The sequence below is a fragment of the Dysidea avara genome, chromosome 1 (genome assembly GCF_963678975.1).
Source record: "Dysidea avara chromosome 1, odDysAvar1.4, whole genome shotgun sequence".
NCBI classification, from domain to species: Eukaryota; Metazoa; Porifera; class Demospongiae; order Dictyoceratida; family Dysideidae; genus Dysidea; species Dysidea avara.
In genome coordinates this window covers 42902245-42921732 of record NC_089272.1, presented here as the reverse complement: position 1 = coordinate 42921732, position 19488 = coordinate 42902245, and the positions used below count along the sequence as shown (strand labels likewise).

Genomic DNA, 19488 nt, shown 5'->3' with positions numbered 1-19488 from the left:
ATTAGGGATCACAAAGGTTTGAGCTTTTCTAACCAAAAAATCACCCAAAACCCAGCTTCACAATACCATCCTAGCACCTTGGTGGTATATGTGTAGGTATAACCAAGCCTTCAGTACAACCCTAAATTAGCAACCTTGAACCATTTTTAATATTTGCATACTTTAAATATTTTACATCCTGGTTTGTAAAGGAACTATTGGGAATACCAGACCTGAAAACAGAACTTGTCAATTTATGGCAAGAAACATCTTACAGTGTAAGACATTTTTTTGTATGGAGTTTCTCAACAGGAAAATGGCACTGCAAGTATAATGTGCTGTAACTTTGAGAATTTGAATATTTGAGCTAGAAATTTTTACCACAGAATGATGAGAAAATGTGCATCTCAAAATGCCATTACAAGCCACACCCACTGATTCAGAAATAGTATCACATCAATTGTTTCTTATATATATATTTGTAGATAGACAATTTATCATTTTTGCTTTGTGTATTTCACATGTAATAAGTAATTTAAATCTACAAAACATCTGTGAAAGCATTTCAGTAATATTATAAGAAAGTATATTTCATAGCTATATGTGTGTGCACCAAGTATTGACAAAAGTAAGTATGTTAGTAATTTCTTAGCACGATTAACAATGAATAATGGCTGCTACTCTCCGTAACACAAGGCTTAATTTTAAAATATTATTATGTTTGTAGTATACTGGGAAGTACCATGCATCTTAACACAAGTTATGAGCATAAGTCAGTAGTTGAAGTTTAACTGTCTTACTACTCCATCCATCAGCACAGCTGCAGCTGGGAAAAACTTGACTGGAGTTTATTTTGCAAATGGGTGGAAAGGTGGTCTAGCCATTTCACCAGTATAACATAGAGTAGCTACTGTAATAACAGCTAGTTACCAGAATACTTGTTTAAGGTTTTGGAATAGTTTAAAATGTGTGGGCGGAACAAATAAACATGCTTTTAACCAAGCAGGGCCAAATAATTTCAACAACTGTGTCGTGTTAGCAATACAACTAATTGTGCTTGTTTGTTTTTACTACAGAACAACAACTGTTCTTGGGTGTGTGGTCCACAATAGAGCGATGTTTTATAAAAATGCACCCCAAAAACCAGACTAACAAATTACTGAATCCTTATAATTTCAACACAAGTGACTAAATAACTAAAATATCTAGGTCCTGTGGAAGCTATTTTTTAAGTCACTGGTTGCATAGACGTTTTATTGAATTTCTAGTAGTTTTTTCGAGTGAAACAAGCTCTTTGAAGGTTTGTATCTTAGTCACTGGGAAGAAACACGCCAAAAACGCTTCCACAGGACCTAATAAATTTAATATACAGTATCACTATGCCCCAGAAATGCCAATAGAGTCTACAGCTTTTGCTGTATTTGGCGGCGGAAAAACATGGTAGTGACAGCTGGAGCTGAGCAGTGTACAGGCTGGCTTACTTGTGTTACTACAACAAATTGTAGTGTTCCACCAGCCTCAAACTATACTGTAGCTACATAAAAACATTAAATATGAAGGGCTTCACCTTCATTTAAAACTTTTCACGCTGCTAGACTGGTTTTATGGGCTTCTCAAAAAGAATCGATAGGCATTCAAAATTTTGAATGATTGCCCGTGACTATACCGTAACCTTAAAGAAGACAAAAAACCTGAGTCCAGTAGTCCATTCTACCAGTCCAGTCCAGTAAGGCCAGTGATTGTATAGAAGTCTTTATTTAACAGATAAAATGATATTACATTGATGTAAATTAAACTATCATAACTGCAAATAGTCATATATGTGTACAATTTTTTGTACAGTATTCTGTAATATTAGCCATGTTGTTGCTCACTTATGAGCAAATTTGAACTACATTTTTTCTAAATTAAAGTTATGGGCCATCAAAGTTGGTAAATTGGATGTGCTTGGAAGACCTTTTTTGCAAATCCATACAAATATTTCTAAGCGTAAAACTTACATTTAAAGTCAGTTCAACAACTTCACCAGTGCCATTTTCAACCAATGCTGCATTTGTAATCTGTGTAATTCTGTTAAAAAAAATTACATTTTGATAGGAGAATATAGTACTTTTAAATGCTCAAGTTAAGCTAAAGTTAAATAACAAACTCTTATACAATATTACACAGAATATTTTCAATATTTTAAAGCCACATAAACATTATAAAATTCATGCATTGTATCTGCATGAACCACTAAAGTGGCTATTGATATTCATCAATTGATAACTAATATACGGAAGATCACATGGACTTGCAATTACATTTTTGGAATTCTGACATCATAACAAATAAAATGGTGTACATGTTTCACAAATTGTGATGTTCCTTTGGCACGCTACAATGCATGGTTTAAACAAGGGTGTAAATCACATAAAGTTTCAAGGAAGAAGAAATCCTGTAAATTCTAGTTGAGTGGAAAGTTTATTCATTGGTATACTAGTTGATACAGTCCACTGTGGCACTGTTCAATAGCATTGCTTTCAATATATACGTAACTTAAGATCAGTTGCCTTGTTTTCATCTTTGTGAGCAGAGCTGTTCAAGTGAGCTTCTGGTGATTCTTGTTGATCTAGGACAAATTATCAACTGAAATCAGGTATAGAAGACCATGAAAGAAGCAGAGACACTACTTTATTATTAATCTGTGAGTATATAACACATTTTGTTGCCAATACAGTTGTTACTTAAATACCACGCATCTGTATTTTCATACTTTTAAACTTTTCCACTACAGTGGCTTATACCCCTTTAAGGGTTAAAATAGTCTTGTATACAGAGTAGTGTATCATGAAGTCAGCATACCACACTAATATTGACAGATAGAAAACACACACACGATTTTCACATATACTGCATGTAGCTCCATGGTCCCTTAACCGATTGGAAACAATTTTGCAGTAGAGAGTCCACATACCAAATTAAAGGAAATTTACCCAACCATTTCCATGATATAAGTGGTCAAAGCATGGGGGGAGGGGGTTTCTTGTATTTTTCTTCTAGGCATTCCAGTATTTGGATTTTTTAACTTAAAAAATCTCTGTTAATTCCCCAATAGAACCCTGGCACAATATATCAACATGAATTTAACTTGGGCTTGTTCCATCATTCGAGCTCTTATGGGGATAAAAATTGATATGGGATTTGTCCACACACAGCTAGCTTATTAACCATTATTGGAACTACTGAATGTTGTTTATAAACTAATGCCTTTGTGTATCAATATCAACCATTTTCCCCCTAAAATGTATCATTATCAGATCAGATAGTAAAAAGTAGTGTCACTGCATCACTAGCTACTGTAGCATATTACGTGGATATCTAACAATAAAGATACTAAATGCGTCAGTTACTAGTTACAGCTGGGCATAACATTTTTCTCAGGTTTTCCTCAGGTTTGCTATCCCAGAACAATTGCATTCTAACCAGGGCTGACAATTTGAGTCAAGAGTACTTAGTGAAGTGTGTAAGCTGTTAGGTGTCCACAAGACAAGAACAACACCCTATGTGATGGACTACCCTATGTGATGGACTCGTGAAGCGGTTCAATAGAACACTACTAAACATGTTGTCAACCTGTGTAGATGATCATCCATTTGACTGGAAACATCATCTTCATAAGGTTTGTATGGCATACAATCATAGTGTACAATTGTAAACTGGCTTTTTTACTTGATGTTTGGCCGCAAAGCTCAACTACCGCTGGATATTATGTATGGGTCCAATCAACCTACAGCTGTCCATAATTCAGTACAACTTCAGAACTACTTACTAACTGCTTATGATTTGGTTAGAGATCATATTTCCACACAGCATCAGCACACATAGCATCAGCGACAATATACATTGCATAATAGAAAGTTCATGGCAAACCGTACAAGCCAGGTGATCTAGTTTGGCTGCGCTCTCTAGTACCACCAAGAGAATCATCACATAAACCGTACCACCCTTGGACAGGCCCATATAAAGTAGTAAAGAAACTGTCTGAAGTTACATACAGAATACAACAGGTACAAGGACCAAGAAAAAGGAAGGTGGTCATCTGAAACCTTGTAGAGGTGGTGTAACTGTAATGGACTCTCACTCCTCACGAGTAAATGAGACTCCACTTGCCAACATATCCACAACATCTCAATTAACAGATGTAGGTACACCCTCTACATCAGAGCTGTATGGCACCAACATAAAACTGATTGATGATAATGACGTGGAAGATGTTGCTGTACCAATGTCACTACATACAACCACATAAGTTCAACCCACAGATATCCAGTAAGAAAGTGAAGACCTCCTACACATCTTAATGACTATATATGTTCGAAAGTAAATGGATGAGACGTTCTTTTTAAGTGTAAAAGACAATGGATATTATTGTATTTGTGTTGTTTGTCATTTTTGTATTATGTAGCAGTACTCTGCAGTATAGGGCATTCTTTGATTATCAACACCTCATGTTTTAAATAATAGTTAGACATCGAAACATAGGGTTCTACAGAATTTAGAAACCTGAAAGACCCTGTGTTGTGGCGCATGAGTGAAGAGAGGGTGCTACTACAGGGCCTGAGAGGGTTTCCAAATTTTGTAGAGCCCTGTGTTATGATGTCTAACTAACTTAGACCACAGCTCGTTCGTGTACCTTCGCTGCTGCTTGTTGTACCTTCCCAGCTGCTTGTAACACAAGAAATGTAGCATTGGTGAGTAGAACAAGCCCCCTGTACTTGTAGTCGCACTTACTATCCAGTTAAACGCCCATGGGTTGCCAATGTTACAGGTGCATAATTGCCGTGTTTTGTATCGCCCCAGAGACAGGGATCTATTGATATATAAACAACGATCTACAGGATTTAGATACCTGCAAGTAGCGCATGAAATTCGAGTATATCACCTTGCTGTGGTCTAACATTACATATGCCATACACATGTGTCAGTTGGTTGTTGCTTGAGAGTATTAGAGATGTTGTATTGCTCCTGCTCTGAGTCTTAAATGAGGTTTATCACTATTAACACATATAACTATAAAAAATTGTGATGTTATTTCTGTTGCTCCTGTAGAAGAGAAGGGAAACATAGGCAAACTCAAGCCACAAAGTTGGCTTACAGCCTTGCAATACAAGGCTTACAGCCTTGCAAATACAAAAAGTGATACCGATATATCATAACAGTCAAGCTGCAAAAAAGTGTGTGATCCCTAAAAAACCAAGGTGAAATGAATGGCAGTGACTGCAATGATGTTAATTTTAACAATGACAGCATAGTCACAGCATTATTTTTAACAATGACAGCATAGTCACACCATTATTAAAATTTATTCATCAACATTGTTACAGACATTTTCTGTTTGCATACAGTACCACCTTTGATTTCACAACATCTTCACCTTGATATTTTTGGGAGGTGGGGGGCTGCAACTGTTTTCACAGCTTGAAATTGACTGTTTTAGTATAGAGTTATTTTGCACTTATATATACATGTGTATATATACAGAATAACCTTGTGATTGTATTAATGATTTCAATAACAGCAATAAGATCATTAGGAGACAGAGTTTCATTTGATGTGCTGGTTATATTAATCAGCTCTTCACTGATGCTTTGAACTTCATTTGCAACATCCACAATATGACCGTTGTTGGCATTGAGACTATCTTCAAGCATGGTGGCTCTCTCTTGTAGATCATCAAGATCTATGCAAACAAAAAATAAATTATGGGTATAATTATGTGCCACAAATGAGGTAAAAACCTTATTAGCCATTAAATCATTTACATAATACGTACAAAGGTGTTCAATGGGTTACATCCAACTGCAGATATATCCATACTTGAAAACATACCCTATAACTTTGACATACAATTTCAAGACTACAACAATACTGCAAATGACAGTCAAAACCCTTCACATTATGATGTGTGGTGATAAACAAAAGCTAAATAGAGCCTACATTATTGCTGCACTATCAGGCTAACAATTTCCATATCAAACTCCTCTTCAACTTGTCAGGTATGCTTGTGGTAGACTGTTTTCTGGCGGCCTGTATAACCTTGCCAGATGTCTGTACAGGTTTGTGAACAGCAGGGAAGTGCTTTTGGGGGTTTATGTATACACTCTGGACAGATGATCAGTAAGCTGAATGTGTGATGTATGTTTGTTTTGTGAGATTTCAGTCTATTCCTGCCTCTGATGGGCTGTTTTGGGGTCTGGTGCCTTCAATTACTATCCTCATCCATTTTGTAGTCTATCTCTTACCCACCCTGCCACCCCGACACTCAGCCCCTTTTTGAGGACTCATGATATAGCAACACTGGTGAAAAATCTATCAAAATGGTGGGAAACTCTACAAGAGTTACCTTGGCCACCAGGTGTTCTTAAATGTTATGAATTGCTCCATCTTTGTTGAAAAATCCATATGTGTAGTTGCCAAGGCTGGTGAGTAACAATGCATTAAATTATTAAAATACATTTTTTCTCTGAATCAACAATGCACCCACAAGGTGATTTTCCAAAATCCAGAGTCACACATAGAAAAACTCCGTATTATCATTATTATATCACCAAGGTTTATGTCACGATACAAACATATATTATGATAACTAACTATAACATGACAAACTCCTCCTTGTAAATTAAAATATCTAAGTTGGACATATACCTCAAGTTAAAGTTACTCATGGTAATCAGGTTTAAAGCATCTTTTACTACAGATGCGAAAAGTGGTTAGCACTCTTAAAATCTCAGTTTACTTCAGGGTTGAATTGTGCCCACCACTATAAACCATCAACAAATACTTAATTAAATAACAAATACCATATGTCTGGCCTCCCCACATCATTGTACAGGGTACAAAGTGGTGCATACCTGCTGTGCATCCATATTATAACATACCTGCTGGTTAGAGCTCGATATCTTCCGTCTTGGCTGAGATATCGCCATTCAAAAATACATAGTCACCCATACAAATTTTACGAACGTCCCCACACTACAGCGGCTATTTTACATCTGTGACGTAATTTCAGATAAGGCTCATTAGGATATCACAACATTTTATCTCTATTAAACACATAACACCCAAAAAAATTTTAAACTTTAGACCCTCTGAAATTGAATGTGAGACGGATTTCAGCAGTTTAATAGACTGAATACTCTGATTTGCCTGACTGCTACATTAGCGTGACTGTTCTATTAGAGTATCTCGATCTTTTTAGTTATGCTCGGACTTGGGCCTCGATTCCCGATACGCCTGTCAGCCTGGTTCTACCTTTCAGTCCTACCCCTACTTAAATTACAGAAACTTACAATACTTCTAGCCAGTTTAGTTGTAAATCTTGGGTTCAGTTGTTTCACCCTTTCAATGCCGCTCAGCAGTAGCCGTCCTTCTGGTTGAGCAGCTAGTCTATCCCAAATGCCAGCTTTCTATGTAGTATGACGGTACCAGTATGGTACTCTAGCCAACGGCGGTTCATCCTAATCCACTGAGTTTGTCTTGAAAAAGTTCAAAGTAGTATCTAACGTCAAGTTAAATGCGCAGCGCATAGCTATGAACTGGTTGCTATAAGCTAAACCGGTTCCGAACAGTTCTCAAACCGGTTATACAAGTTCAATGTTTACTGTTGCATGTAGTGCATATAAACTGGTTGCCGTACACTCAAACCAGTTATACGAGTGGAATGTGTTGTAACTAACGCGTACTGCATTTGAACTAGTTGCCAGGTACTGAAGAAGTGTTACTATGGATAGCGCTATATAGAAAACCTAACTTGGTAATGAAGAGTTGCAGAAACAAACCTGTCGTTTTATTTAATGTTTGTATATTGCTTCATCTAATACCAGTTAGTGTTCTGTTCTATACCTTGTAGTTTTGCCTGTGAATTAATTATTTATGACGTCACGTTTGTATTATTCTTATTACTTAGTTATATAATTGCACAGGAATTAAAAAAGGCAAAGCCTGTAAATCCTGATCCTATGTCACAATAAATCTATGCTAAACATAATGTCATTGTTCAAGTTGTCAAACAACTTCTTGAATTCATCAGTTGATGATTGTTGATAAGATGTTGTTGATGGTGTGGGAAGGATAAAATGCAAGGGATGATAGTGTCTTGTTTGTCTCTATACGGATTGATAGCATGGGGGAATTGATAGGGATATGTCTTGATGGAGGATTTTGTGGAGCAGTTGCAGTCTAGGTATCTTTCGTCGTGTCCGTAGGGTAGGCCAGGATAGTTGATTTAATATTTGTGTCACGGAGCTAGTTCTGTTGTAATCACTGATGACCCACCTGGCTGCTCTACGCTGGATTTTTTCCAATTAGTCTACATCAACATTATAACAGGGGTCCCAAACAACTGAGGCAAACTCCATTTGGGGTCTTACCATGGTAAAATATGCTTGTGCTTTTACTTCTCTTGAAAAATCACTCAGATTACGCTTTATAAAATTTAAAGTATTAGATGCTTTCTTAGCTATGTTTGATATGTGCGACGACCATGACAATGTCTTATTCAACATGATCCCCAGGTAGAGATGCTGGTCAGTTTCTTTTAGGAAAGAATTATTATTAAGTGTATAGTGATGAACTATTGGTGTTAGGGATCTGCTACAGCTACAAATATATCGCTGTGTAAGACACACTGAAGAGAGTTCAGCTATCAACAAGTCATGCACCCTGTAGAGACTCCAGCTGCAAACAATTCACTTTGTAGAGAATTCTGCTAGAAACAAGTCTTCATGCAGAGAGTTTAACAACCAAAATCCACTCTCTAAAGAGTTCAGCTTTACTAACAAGTTACTCTGTAAAGAGGTCAGCGAGAAACAAGAGAAAGCTCAGCTAGAAAACATCACTTTGTAGAGAATTGAACTTCAAACAAATCACTGTGTAGAGAGTTCAGCTAGACACAAGTCACCCAGTAGAGAGATAAGCTAGAAGAAGTCACCTTGTAGAGAGATCAGCCAGAAGAAATCACCTTGCAGAGAGTTCAGCTACAAAGAAACCATCCTGTAGAGAGTTCAGCTACAAACAAATCACCCTGTAGAGAGTTCAGCTACAAACAAATCACCCTGAAGAGAATTCGGCTACAAAGAAACCATCATGTAGAGAGTTCAGCTGCAAGCAAATCACTCTGTAGAGAGTTCAGCTATGGAAAGATCACCCTGTACAGAGATCAGCTTTCAGCACCACACTAGTTAGTATACAATTGTACCTAACATTGTGATCCCCCCCCCCTTATTTTTACCTGGGCACACCAGCTGTACTGACTGCCCAGTAATCATAAATAAATAAATAAAGCTGAACTCTCTACAGGGTGACTTGCTTGTAGCTGAACTGTTTACAATATTAACTGGTTGCTGCTAAACTGCCTACAGCATAACTTGCAATGTAATAGAAATATATAATGGAGTAGTATCAAATTTGGTGCAAATCCGATGAACGGTTAAGTATTTATGACCGATTATTCGCATAAAACAAGATAAATTTGTTGTCACGCCTACAGGGTAAACTGTAGTCTCACATAGCCAGACCATTATTTCTCCCCACGGCGCTTATTGATAAGAAATTATAAGAAATTCTAATCGATAAGCGCCATGGGGAGAAATAGTGGTCTGGCTACGCGAGACTAGGTAAACCGCTTCATGGAATGAGCTGAAAATCGTTTTGTGAATAGATCGACCATTTTAGAAGTGCCTTTTGGTAGTTTGAAAGCAATCGAAATAAAGATCATGGTGATACGACACGAAAACGAAGGTGCGTAACAATTGCGTGATCAAGATTCGTGAATAAAAACACCAATAATTTTCACGCCTACCAGGCAAACCGCTTAGAGCAGTGAGCTGAAAATTGGTATGTAGCTGGAATACTCATCACAGAAATCCCTTGCAGTAGTTAGGGTCCGCAAACCAAAAAATCGATATCTTCAAATCGACTTACCAACTATAGTCATGTGTAGGGGTAGATCTAATCAAGAAAACACTAGAGTAACAGTAAATTTCGTCCATGTCTTCTAGTGAAAATAACGTTAAATATCTTGAATTCGATCGATTGTTTGCCGTCGTAATTTACAATGTTATTCTTTTGGGCCAAAACTCTCTCTCAAGCTTTGAGAGGTTGTCCACTCTTACTTTGGAGTATAGGTAGTTTAATATAATTAATTAATGTTTGGTAGTGGCATTGCGCGCATCGCTGATCGGCGAAAAAAAAGACGTTTCGTGATCTGGAGCACAGCAGACTTGCAGGAAATACTGCAGCATTTACTGCAGTGATCACCTCCAAGTCAAGTACCTGTGTGCAGAATATGGTGTGGATTGAAGTTTGTTGGCCATCTGGCTGAGACCAGCCTTGCCCGATTTAGTGAAAATTTCCTCCACAATCCAACAAATACTGCAGTTTCATGCAAATTAACACCTTTAGGTGTGCTGAAGTATGGAAATGATTGCTCAGAGCAAGTATAAACTAACAGCAATGGCTTGATTACTGACGAAAAATTTTACAGTTAGCCGATAATGCAATTTATTTCCAGTGCAAAACTAAAACTCCCTTGTAATGAAAGTTCTACGGAATTCAACATAATGTTACTGACTTGATATGATTATAAATCACTGTGAGCAAAGTAAGATGATCATTTCTGTAGCAAGGATGGATCTACAGATTAATAGTGCCCAAAGATTAATACGTGCACAATTTCCCAATCTAAATAGATTAGTTTTGTCCTTGTTACAAAACCAACCCCTGATAGGTACAACTAATAGTGCTATACAAATATTTCATGCCCTGTCAAAATTATTAATAAGAACAATTTAGGTGAATCTGGTACCGACTCCTAGTAAAGCCTGGAGAAGGCAATACTTGAATTGTCATTATTAAAATGTTTGCCATTACAACCATTTCTTCGTCACCACCTTGGATTTCACATATATTTTTCACCCTGGCTGCACCCTTTTTCTTACAGCTTGGCTGCTTCTGTATAGATAAGAAAGGCTTTTCTCTAAGGAAATGCAAACTTGATTACTTGTTCACATTTACAAAATCAGCAATTTCCATGTGGGTAGGATGTCATTTTTGCATTATTCATTATTAAAGAAAGTTATTGCAGCAGAGAAGTATGTACATATACAGTACTGGCCAGAGGTAACGTTACAATCTCTTGCAAGTGCTCAAATTCAGGCCACGACTCGACACGACGCATGACTGGAATACATCACGTGCGAAGGCACGCAGCTACTGGAGTAGCCACCCGAGGGAGCTCGACTATTGTGGCTACAGGTGGTGAGTTAGTTAGCACACACATGCCAAAGAAATCGTGAAAGAAATCGCGGGTCGAAAATTGGCCACACGAGTGTCAACTACTCGCAAGTGTAACATTACCTCTGGGCGGTACTGTAGTACAGTATCTGTAACCATGCACATCAGATTAGTTCTCTACAAGCTAATACTTATATTTTTTACCCTGTAGTTTTCTGCTATTCTTACCAGCATCAGAGAAGAGGATCACGTGATTGATAGTAGCGATTTTGAAATTTGAGGTGATGGGCCAAAAAGTGATGGGGGAAGGAATGAGATAATGAAGTAATTATTACATTTTCATGGGATTTAAACGATTGTTTAAATGAATTAATGTTGGAAGGAGCAACAGGCATATAGCAAAACAGGGGTGTTACAAATGAATCAGCACAGGGAACAAGCGTGCACAAAAGAAAATTAAGTTGGGTTCCAAATAGAATGCTCAGCGCACGTGCACTGAACACGTTTAGCACAAACACCTCGTGCCCTATCACCTTGTGTCCTACACAGTTATCCGCGATGCCAAAGAGAAAGACCACCGCGAAGAAGACCCCCCAGAGATCTGCGAAGGGCAAATCGGCAGCCGCAACACCGACGTCTCGAAAGAGAACAAGGCAGAGCAGTGAAAATGGCGACGAAGGACGAAGCACGGACAAACGCCAGTGTCGAACAGAGGAGGAAAGCACAGCCAAGAGTCTCACCGCAGCTGACATCCCCAATATTGTGACCACCATACTCAAATCTCTTTCTGCCAGCGGCTCAGACCGAACGTCGGACAGTCGACCCAGTAATTCCGCGACACCCGCGAGCAACAGTCCTTCTACCACGTCGGACTCCACAAACGGATCTACCAATAGCCAAGTCTCCCCTTCGCGTCCTTTGACAGCAGAAGACATTTCCACTATTGTCACCTCCATTGTTAAGAGTGGCGCCAACCGGAGTACTCCCGCCAGAGATTCAGCAGGGTCGCCAGCCCCGGAGCTTGGTAAGTAGTGTGCGTGCCATGCTGTCTTGTACAACTGTAATAATAATAAACAGGTTATAGTAGGAAGCTATCAGCAGTTACACCTCAATCACGCACCAATTTATTGTTTTACGTATATGAGCAACACATAGCTGATTAATAATTAACTCCCGAATTTGTCCACACAACCTTTAGATCAAAGCACTGGTGGTGGGAGCCTTGACCACGTTGAAGAGTTTGAGCTACCCACAGCACCAGCAGGTAGCACTAAAACACCATCTCCAACACCGGGCTCTGCTTCTGCGAACCTCCCTCCTGTCCTGGTGAGCAGTGGGCTGCCCCCAATTCTTGCCAAGTTGGTATCAAGAGCACAGGATGGACTGTTTGTCGAAATGGCCGACCTTCTCCCTCAGAAGCTCTTATCTCAAGAGTATTACACTTGGGACAGCACATCCAGTCCTAAGCAGAAGCATCACAATGTTGCTAATATCATAGAGTGGGTGCAATGCTTCGGCATTTACACCGCTATTATTTCTAAAAAAGAACCTGATCGGACAGCTGACCTCATTGGCTACCAGCAAATGATTATTGACTCTTCTCAGAATTGCTGTGAAGGTGGCTGGTTAAATTACGATCGACACTTTAGGCTGAAAGCATCGGCCACTGGATTGAAGGACTGGTCATTGGTGGAAATGAACATCTGGAAAAGGGCCTTTCCTGATAGAGTCAAGCAGTTCCCACCACAGTATACACCATCTTACACTAGGCAAGGTCCACAGCGCTATTCTGCCAACTATTCCCAACCAAGGGAACGGAAGATATGCCTTGAGTGGAACGACAGTCCCAATCCCAACTGCCCTTACCCCGATTGCAAGTTTGAGCACCGCTGCTACAGATGTGTGTTCAATTCTAGAGTGACAGATACAAGACACAAGGCTCTATTTTGCCCAAACATGAATAAAAAGCGACCCCTTCTTGGTGCTCCTACCACCACCTCCCACAACTGAGACAAGCCATGCCCACAACTAACTGCAGTGTATATTATCACATTGTTAACATTGTTTGCCATATACAAAGTGTCTGTATGTAAGCACAATCTTTTAATCATATGTACGTACATAATATACACGGAGGCTAGCTTGATAACAGTTAGCTGGTCAACTGTACACGTAAAGGGGGAAGTGTCATGCATTCATGGCTAAGTAGTGCTGCTTTTGACATCACAATTTTGCACGTATTGTGTGCATGCATGACTGCACAAATCATTACCTCTCCTCCCCCTCAGATGTAAACATTCCTGAAGTGGAAGCAACCATGACCACTCCAATGTGCACCTCGTATGACAATTGGATACCGCAATGGAAATCGCACATCAGTACTGCTAAACATGTAGCAATTGTGCCACCCACAGCCATGGCAATTACAACTCCATTACAGACAAATAACTGGATTTCCCTGCTAAGATACTATCTAAACCAGGAGTTAACCTCATTCTTCATATCAGGTCTCCTTCATGGCTTCAGAGTTGGCTACAGCTCTCAGAAATCATTGAAATCAGCCAAACGGAACCTTCCATGTGCCTTGGAACACCCAGAGGTGGTAGACCAGTACCTGGCAGAGGAACTTGCTCAACATCGCATAGTGGGCCCATACCATACTGTATGGGCCTCACAGTTGCATATAAGCCGTTTCGGAGTCATACCGAAGAACCATCAACCGAATAAATGGAGACTCATAACTGACTTATCCCACCCTGCCAACCACAGTGTTAATGACGGCATCCCTAAGACTTTGTGCTCTTTGTCTTACATCACCATAGACAGTGCCATTAAGCACATCATACAGCTGGGCCAAGGAACATTGTTGGCAAAGATCGACATCAAACACGCATTTAGATTGCTCCCAGTACATCCAGCAGACCGCCACCTACTGGCCATGCGCTGGAGACATCAGATATTCATAGATACTTGCCTCCCCTTTGGGCTGCGTTCAGCTCCCAAACTCTTCAACGTCCTAGCTGATCTATCATGGATCCTGGAGCAGCAGGGAGTAACACCTCTTCTGCACTACCTTGACGATTTCCTTCTGATAGCCCCTCCACAGTCTTCTAGTTGCCAACATAATCTATGTGTTGTTAAGCAGGTATGTTCCCAGCTTGGCATACCACTAGCTCTAGAGAAGGTTGAAGGACCAACCAATTCGCTGACCTTTTTAGGAATCACTCTGGACACAAAACAGATGAAAGCACGCCTACCAAATGAGAAGTTATCCCACATCCGCATCACAGTTAGATCCTGGCTCCGCAAGAAAAAAGCCACTAAACGTGAAATACTCTCACTCGTCAGATTACTTCAGCATGCCACTAAGGTAGTAAAGCCTGGCCGCACATTTGTGGCTCGCATGTATGCCACAGCTGCCAAAGTTAAACGACTCTCCTTTTACACCAGACTCACAAAAAGTTTTCGTTCAGACTTACAATGGTGGCACATGTTCATCACTAGATGGAACGGTATCAGTTTCCTTCACAATGCCCCCTCAACCAGCCATTGTGACTATCAGATAACCACAGATGCCTCTGGTTCATGGGGTTGTGGGGCACACTTTAATGGAAGATGGTTTCAGCTCTCGTGGTCAGCCGACTGGGCTTCTATCAGTATAATGGCAAAAGAGCTTGTCCCAATTGTGCTATCCTGTGCCTTGGAGCAAGACATTGTCACAGTATAAAAGTGAGTTCAGGTGTGATAATCTTAGTGTCGTAGAAGCAACAAAGAAAGGATCTTCTAAGGACCCTATGGCAATGCACCTCCTTCGATGCTTGTGGTTCCTCACAGCAATGTTTGACATCAACATAGAAGTGTCCCATATCCCAGGGGTGCTAAATACTTCAGCAGAGTTCCTGTCCAGGAATCAGCTGGCACGGTTCTTAAGGCTTCATCCACAAGCATCAACCAGACCAGAATCTATCCCACCAGCCCTGGTAGCTCTTATCTCACCAAAAAGACCAGATTGGACGTCATCTACATTTCGTCGTAATCTCCGGAAATTGCTCCCACTCACCAATTGACTTCTTACACCCAAATAGTACTCATCTTAACCTTCTGCACTCATAGTTATCATATACACAATAGTTGTAAGTTTTAGTAACATTGTATATTGAACGTTTCTCAATAATACCCATTGTATGCTTTCAATGTTTCTCCTTTACTAATTACCCCCCCCCCCCTATATGCTTGGTGACGGGTACATCGGGCTCTTGTATAGTTTTATCAATTGTGCATTGGATGAATAAAAGTAAACCAGGCTACCTTTACCTCCCTACTGCAGGTCATCCACAAGGGGCAGCCACACTTGCTTATAGTAACATCCAGCAGCTACAAAGCCAAGCCCAACGGTTCATCACTCTTGGTTTAGCTCCCACAACAAGATCGACTTACTCCGCAGGCTGGAAAAGGTTTACAAGCTTCTGTGCAGAATTTGGGCTGCTGTCCACGCCAGCAAGTGAACACACCCTGCTGTTGTTTGTCACATCATTGGCGGTTAGCAATCTGTCATACTGTATGGCACTATTAAAGTATATTTATCTGCTGTTCGCCACATTCATGTTTTGTCCGGCTTTCACACAGACCTCAACAACCAGTTTACCCCCCCCCCCAGCTTCAGCTTGCACTAGTTGGAATCAAAAGAATTCAAGCAGCTGCATCCCCCCAGCAAACACGATTACCCATCACCCTCCAAATAATGCAGAAAGCCAAACACTTGCTCTCCCAGAAATCGTCTTATGACAACACAATGCTTTGGGCAGCCTGCTGCCTGGCTTTCTTCGGCTTCCTGAGAGTGAGCGAGTTTACAGTGCCAACCCAACATGATTATGATGCATCAACACATCTATCTCTAAGCGACATCTCGGTCGACAACCGCAATAACCCCCTGCTCATCAAAGTACACATCAAGCAGTCAAAAACAGATCCATTTAGGCAGGGCACGGATATCTACCTGGGAGCAACCGACAACTCTATTTGCCCTATATCCGGGCTAATACCTTATCTCTCCATAAGGGGAGCTCAACCTGGCCCATTGTTCATCACCAAGGATCATAGATATCTTACCCGCTTGCTGTTCAGTCAAAAATTAGACACTCTCTTAGACCATCTCCAAATAAACACACATCAATACAATACTCACAGCTTCCGGATAGGGGCAGCTACAACTGCAGCTCAAGCACTCATACCAGACGGCCACATTAAGATGCTTGGAAGATGGAGAAGTGATGCTTACCAGCAATATATCAGGACCCCACCACTACAACTTGCCCACCTCTCCAAGCGCCTGGTATCAGCACCTATCTCTCAAGGTGGCAGCAGCCATGCCACTTCAAGTCATTAGTTACCTTACTAATGTGTTATGTACTCATTTAGTTTATTGCATTGTTATAGCTCATATCGTACACAAAATTATTCAATCACAAGTGATGAATGATTCAGGTACTTCATTATATAAAAGAATAATAGTAATTAATGTGTTGTTTTTGTTTTTTTTGTCTTTCATTTTTTGTATAAAGGAATAATACAACGACCACCCAAACACCAATCACAATCAGATCCTTGGGTGAAAGGTCACCTTAACTGCTCCCTTTCTGTGGCTTAAAAAAAAGTTGCAAGAGTCTGGGGTGGGACTAGTGCTAGTCTTGCCCCCAGACATCTTGCTCCCCAAGTATCTGTGTTTTTAAAAATCCCGATATTAACGGCTCACACTTTCTCCCCTACATTACAATAAACAAAGAATATTTCAAACAATAAAATATCCTACAGCTGTCGGGGCCTTGTACATTTACCAAACACCTTTACAATCATTTGATTGGGAGAGGTCTGTGGCAACTGCCACAGGAAGACGGGTGAAGGACCACCAGATGATTAGCAGCAGAGTAGTAAGCAGTCGCGAGTCATCAGCGTAAGGTGAGTGAACAACATTAACTGGTCTTAAGGTACTAATGGCAGCATTTTAAAGGCCCCTTTTGTTTTTGGGGATCCCCACTTCACTGTGTACAGTACTACTATAATAAATAAACATGGTTTAAGTTTATGCAAATGGTTTCTGCCTGAATATATCAGCATACATGGTTCTATTTTGTGTAATGATACCTAAACTCTAGTTGTCGTTTTTACAGTGTTTAGAACATGCGCTTAAAAGCAAAACTGACATTGATGCAAGAGCTCATGGTTTGACTGCTAGTTCAAATGAGCCACTTTTAAAGCAAACAAAAAATGGAATAGTATTTTTGTAAAACCACAGATTTTAATAGCATCCTGCATGCAGTAACCACATACCACACTAAGAAGACAAACATTGCCCCATTACACATGACAAACAAACAGTATATGAGTGCATATGTAAGTATGATTATACATACTTAGTGTTTCTAATCCAGTAGTAACATTTATTGTGGCAGTTCTTCCATTACCATGCTGGTTAGCAGCAGACACAGTAACAATGTATGATGTGTTACTCATCAAATCCATAAATGTAAATTGGTAAACTCTGACAACAAAAGAATCAATCAAATGTCCATTAGCAGTTGATATTGCAACATTGTAAGTTATAAAACAAGGACCATCTACAGCATCCCACTCCACAGTGATTGTATCATGAGTTATTTCAGTGGTTCTTAGATTCATAATATCTGTAAAAAAATGCAATCTCAACTTTTCATAATATGCTTACAATTACAATTACAGAAACAAATCTTGAGCAGTGTAACAACTATCATGATAATGTAGTGCTGTGTCAACCTTTTATAACAATGAACAGAAGGTGTGAACTAATATTTGTAACCTAGGATAAGGAAGTATGTATGATATGAAGAAGGTGTACTGTATATGAAAAAACAATAATATGTATTGTCTTTGAATCACTGCATGTAGAACTCAATGAAGGAATTTATGATGTGGAATTAATACAACATACTGTACCACTCTAATATAACTTCACAGTAAACGAGTGCTGCATGTACACACAGCTAACATGCTTGAAGGCAGCACACAACAGCACCACCACATACATGGTGCATGCATCATGTAGCTTACTTTACAAGCATGACTCTGAGCAAAAACAGTATGCAAGTAGGTGGAGAACATATGCATGGCTCGTAATGTAGCTGGTAGCTGTACAGTGTAATATTAAAACACTGGCATGAAATATTGTTGTACCACATGAAACAGCTACAGTTGCTTGTAATTCGCACATGCTGTGTTTTTTCACTGTAGATCATGAGTGATGTAACCTGTGAACACCAGATCTAGCCATCACTGAATAGACTGTACCATTGGTGGGGCGCGTGTACTTCGTTATGATGTACAGTATAGCTGTAACTCACAAAGTGGAGTCATGTATCCATGTAATTAACCTCAGAATTTTCTCAATTCCAATGGCGAATGCCAACTTACCTAAAGGAGTCATAGACTAGGATATTCAAATATAAACTGAATGGACTAAGTCTACATACATGTACAGTCTATTGCAACCATGTGTGTTAAACTATTCTGATATCAACAATCAATTAGCATATTCACATGACTACCATGCTAATTGCTTACTGACAAGGCCTTTAGTAACAGTGGAGATTGTATAATGTTTGAATGCAGTGTGTTCTTGTGTGGAATAATATAATACTCAGTAATCTCATTGAAACCACATAACTAATGATCTGTATCTTGAGAAGTGCAATCCTACACTTTTAACTGTTAAAATAGCTACAGTACACATAGTATGCCAGTGGATTACCCCGCAGTAAAAAAACATACATATGTAGCTAAATTAAATGTAAGAAATGGTTTAACTACAGTAGTACACTTATATGTAATAATGCAAATTGGTTGTTGGATAACATGTGCCAGCCTACACACATGTACACATGAGTTGCAACCTTGCATATATGCAAGTACATGCAAGTTGCAGTGTAGCATACATGCGTGTAGTAGCTGTGTGTTATTCTATTCACACACGTGTCGTGTTTAGTACTACACATTGTTGCACCACACATGTGTGAAATTACGTATATTTAAGCGGTACTGTAAGTACTACCTGGTGAAGATCACCATTTTTAGGTGGCTAGCCATAGGCAATTTCTCAGAGAGGGGTTATAACTTGACATATTAGGCAATGACAGAGTTGTTATTTGACCCCCACATGCAGAATGTCAGGCGGTAAGCTGGACTTGCCATCATTCTTCTTGGTTC

The 19488-nt window shown here is 39.6% G+C and overlaps 1 protein-coding gene across 3 annotated transcripts in view; it reads right to left on the bottom strand.

Moving 5' to 3' along the window:
• The window catches only part of LOC136265007 (adhesion G protein-coupled receptor L4-like), a 97240-nt gene that overhangs the window by 53782 nt on the left and 23970 nt on the right, over window positions 1–19488 (bottom strand). For all 3 annotated transcript variants that reach the window (XR_010705355.1, XM_066059768.1, XM_066059773.1), the window contains 3 exons: window positions 17664–17933; window positions 5509–5701; window positions 1980–2049 (listed from right to left, as the gene is read on the bottom strand). Coding sequence is in view for 2 of the 3 variants with exons in the window: in XM_066059768.1 (XP_065915840.1) it covers window positions 1980–2049; window positions 5509–5701; window positions 17664–17933 (533 nt within the window). In the remaining variant the exon portion in view is untranslated. The remainder of the gene's footprint in view (window positions 1–1979; window positions 2050–5508; window positions 5702–17663; window positions 17934–19488) is intronic.